Consider the following 3,972-nt stretch of genomic DNA (forward strand, 5'->3'; position numbering starts at 1 on the left):
CTCACAAACAGCCGATCTGTATTCAGTATTCGTGTTTCTGTATTTGGAAGGAAAGAGAGAAGACTTCACAGAAAATAATACTAGGATAAACAACCCTTACATGCTGAATATTGAAGAACTTCTAAATAATTTATCAACTGTTCACACCTGAGTTTCTGTCCATCAAGCCTAGGGCCTGATTTTTTTTTTTTTTTTTCTGACCAGCTGGATTGGTATCTAATGCTCCCCATGCTACTCCTTCTCTCTTGGTGTCTCGTGGGAAGTCTTTACCAAGGTTTGGAGCAGCCATTATTGCTACTGTACTGCATAAACAGCACACAGGTGTCTGTTTGAATGTATCACCCGTCAGCAGTTGCCAGGGACAAGCATGGAGTCCAGCTTTAATGGAGCCAGATCGAACCGTCTGCTCATTTCATCAGGCATCGTCACATCAACAGGAGTGAAAAACAAGACAGAGGAAACACCGTAGTTTCTCTATACAGATCTTTAATCAATGTTAGAAAACAGAATGCAGTCAAGAGTTTTTATCTTTTTTTTTTTTTTTTTCAATCAGAAGCGTATAGAGCTCTTTAGCTCTCGCTAGTGTTTAGAAAGTGCGATGGGCTTGGGAGTCACAAAATGTGAAGCTACAAACATCCTCCAGAGAAGGTATTGAATGTCATGTCAGGCATGTCAGTTGTGAGGCATACAGTGTTTTCCCTTGTTAAGCAGTCATGTCTCACAATATCTGGATATCAGCAATTTAAAAAAAAAAAAAAAAAAAAAGAAAAAAAAAAGAAAAAAAAAAGTCAGACTTATTTTAGCTGGAGGCACTGACTGTGATTTCAAAATATATCAATGACAGCCATTCTGAAGTGTGCTAATCAAACAAACAGCAGGAAACACACTGATAATAAATTGTTGAAGTCTTTGGAACAATTGACAGTGACAAGAAATAAAACATGAGGCCACTGGTCCACCATAGAAAAATGGACTCAGTTCTCAAACAGACTGCTGTTTGTGTTAATGAGAAATATACACTGTGTGTGACAGGCACTTACGAATGTGTGTATAGAAAAAGCCCTCTCCATTACAACAAAATAGATATGGCCTAAAAACAAATGTATAGGCTACATGTATATAACATTCAGTATGTAAAAATGATTAACAAATTGATAGTATGAACTCTTGCCAGTATTATTTTCTTTATCAGCTGCAGGTAGGCATAAAGCATGTCAATTTTCCCCCCTCTGGACCATTCACACAATAATTCAGTGGAGAGGCACACATCTGTGATTTTCACTAAACAGTGCTTTCTTGATTGCCTTGGTTGGCATCCGTGTGTCATGACGCTGTACAGCACGTATCAAAAACTACACTTCAGTGGTGAATATTTTACAGTCTTAAATGGTCTTTGGTGAGAATGTAAACAATTGCACCAGGACATAGAGTAAGGCTTTATAGTCTTGCAGCAAAATGATAAAACAAATTATAACACCTCCATACATATATCAATACCTTTACCCGATTAGGAGCCCTACCACTGGCTGTCAGATCGACAACGGATTAAAACAACTTGTTCTGTCCTGCTATTACATTGAAAATAGCAATAGTGCTCATGATAAGCAAGTTACATTTCACCAGAGCAAATTCCCCCTTGAACAGTAAGGACTGAGAGAATGCAGAGAGCATTGCAGTGAAGATTACAACAGAATTATTCATGAGGATCCCTTTATGATATTAACTGAGGCTTAATGCATTAGCAGATAACTGCAGCTGGTTTGGGGGGGGTTGCAACAAAGTTGAGACAAGTTAAAATAAAGCAGTTAAGGTGGAGAGTGATGGAGATATAGCATAAAAGGGATACGGGTGTGGTTACATCCAAGTCTCTCTGGTCCCAGACACAAGGCACAGGAATTGGAGACACAGAGCTGTCTGTAACCCCAAATCCCCCTATGAAATAATATAAGCATCAGCTTGATAATACGCCCATTTGTTTTTAAATTATGGGCCCTACACATATGTAACATGCACCACTGAGTGCAGGAGACATTTATTTCGCCCCTCGGTCTGCAGTCTATCCATCTATCTATCCACCTATTCATCCATTCATCCTCCCATCCATCCTTCCATAGCCGACAGGCACTCTACCACTGCTCCCAGCTGAAGTCGTCTCCTCCTCCGAACACGACAAAGAAACCAAGGATGGTGAGGAAGATGACAGTGTTACCCGCCATCACCAGACCGCAGGCGCCCCACTGAATCTGCAGGAGAGAGATTTTTAATTTAGCCAGAAAAATTTTCTGTAGTGATCAGCAGGTTTACATTTAGACCCATGCTGTGTGTGTAAATTTGTCTCTAATCTCCCTCTAAAAATATCATCTCTCTGCAAAAATCCAACAACTACTGCAAGAAGGTCAACAATAAAGTTAGTTTTTAATTTAGTCATATTAGGTTATAAAAGCATCCACCTTATGCTAGCGGGCATTACTTAGAAAAGTTGCAACTCACCGCTTCCTTGCGGGCTAGGATGATGGGAAGCCCGAAAGCTGATACTACGATGCCAGTAGTGAAGAAGTAAGCCAGCTCCCTGCATGCATTGCTGCTGGCATCAGTGTCATCGCCGAGGCGTCTGGCTATGAAGGTGGGGATGGGGCTTAATACGTAGAAAATGAGCACAAACAGCGGCCAGTATACCCTGCAAAACAAGTGTGGAACTGTTAAAGTGCAATAATACACTTCCAGGCAAGGCTGCAGAGTGTAACAGGAGAAGTGTTGGATATTCCAGGCTGCTCAGATCAAGTTATTGCCTCTTTCTTAGACAGCTTACCCATACTGTTCCAGTGCACAGCCCAGCAGAAGAAATGTTAGTCCAATGGCACCACTGAAGGACAAAGCAACTAGTGCTAAAAGAGGAGACACAAAATGATATATTGATACACAGTAACACAGCACTTGTTATGCTAAGTAAACATTTAGGTGAGTTTAAAGTGAAAAAGAAACTTGTTGGAAGTTAGGATGACACTACATAATCATGCTAACCATCCATAATCATCAAGTGTTTATATCTTTGAACAATGTTGTAAAGAAAGTTTCGGAGATGATTCAGCAAAGCCAGATGTCGTATTGCTGAAAAACTACAGGCTAATAAAAAGTAGTTGCTGAGACACTTTGGATGAACAAAGACATTTGGTGTACTGAACGTGAAAACTGCTGGCCACGGAGCGACGTAAATACAGCGCATAAAAATAGTTACCTTTAACACCGGCCATTGCAATAAAAAAAAAATATTCCTTATTTACGCCCCCACTTTTGGTCTTTTGTGTATTGTTTATGTGCTCGACCTCCCGTTCTTGCTCTCGGCCGACCGACTTCCTACTTCCTCTTGTCGGTTTTCCCTTTCTTGCTCATCAGGTGACTTCCTTAAAGGTGCAGTACGTCAATTTTCTGCTCTGCCTCCAGCTGGACCCTCTGCCTTGACTCACGTCATTTACCCCCACTGGCCCATCCCACAATGCAACAGTTCACATATACTGCAATTAACAGTTTGTGTATTTTCTTTCTAATAAATAAATAAATAAATAAATAAAACAAAACACAAGAGGAGAAAAAATAGCCTACAGTAGCATAGTGCAATTATCTTAAATTATATAGTTTAAGGACAGTTTAAAAAAAAAAAAAAAAAAAAAAAACATAGTACCAATAATTTGTTTTCATACTTTGTGCCAATAATAAAGTTGTTATCAGAGAAGTATATAGGAAGCATTATTTTTGCATTTAACCAGACCAACAGAGGATGATCTGACAGCCAAGACTTCTGAATGGGCAGCTAGGGTTTCATTTGTGCTACTTGGTTAAATTAATAAGTACATAAATAAAAATCGAACCAATAAATATTATTGTTTTGTTTTTTGTTTTTTTTTTATTAGGAATAACCTTTTGAGATCTCATTTTCAAGGGAGTCCTCAACAACAATAATACAGTACAAGCCAA

The 3,972-nt window shown here is 39.2% G+C and overlaps 1 protein-coding gene across 1 annotated transcript; it reads right to left on the reverse strand.

The window, feature by feature from the left end:
• Positions 1-474: 474 nt before the first annotated feature.
• Positions 475-3,371, reverse strand: leprot (leptin receptor overlapping transcript). Its single transcript, XM_030075272.1, has 4 exons — positions 3,236-3,371; positions 2,810-2,885; positions 2,491-2,677; positions 475-2,243 (listed from the first exon to the last, which is right to left on the reverse strand). Exons 1-4 carry the CDS (start codon positions 3,249-3,251, stop codon positions 2,127-2,129), a joined length of 396 nt encoding a protein of 131 aa, XP_029931132.1. The 5' UTR covers positions 3,252-3,371; the 3' UTR covers positions 475-2,126.
• Positions 3,372-3,972: the final 601 nt, after the last annotated feature.

Source organism: Myripristis murdjan, chromosome 17, assembly GCF_902150065.1.
Source record: "Myripristis murdjan chromosome 17, fMyrMur1.1, whole genome shotgun sequence".
In the NCBI taxonomy this organism is placed as follows: domain Eukaryota; kingdom Metazoa; phylum Chordata; class Actinopteri; order Holocentriformes; family Holocentridae; genus Myripristis; species Myripristis murdjan.

Excerpts from the sequence above, each read along its gene's own strand:
- leprot (XM_030075272.1), bottom strand. Across the intron at positions 2,678-2,809 it reads TGTGCACTGGAACAGTATGG|GGTATACTGGCCGCTGTTTG; the intron begins GTAAGCTGTCTA and ends CTTGTTTTGCAG. Across the intron at positions 2,244-2,490 it reads TCCTAGCCCGCAAGGAAGCG|ATTCAGTGGGGCGCCTGCGG; the intron begins GTGAGTTGCAAC and ends TCTCTCCTGCAG.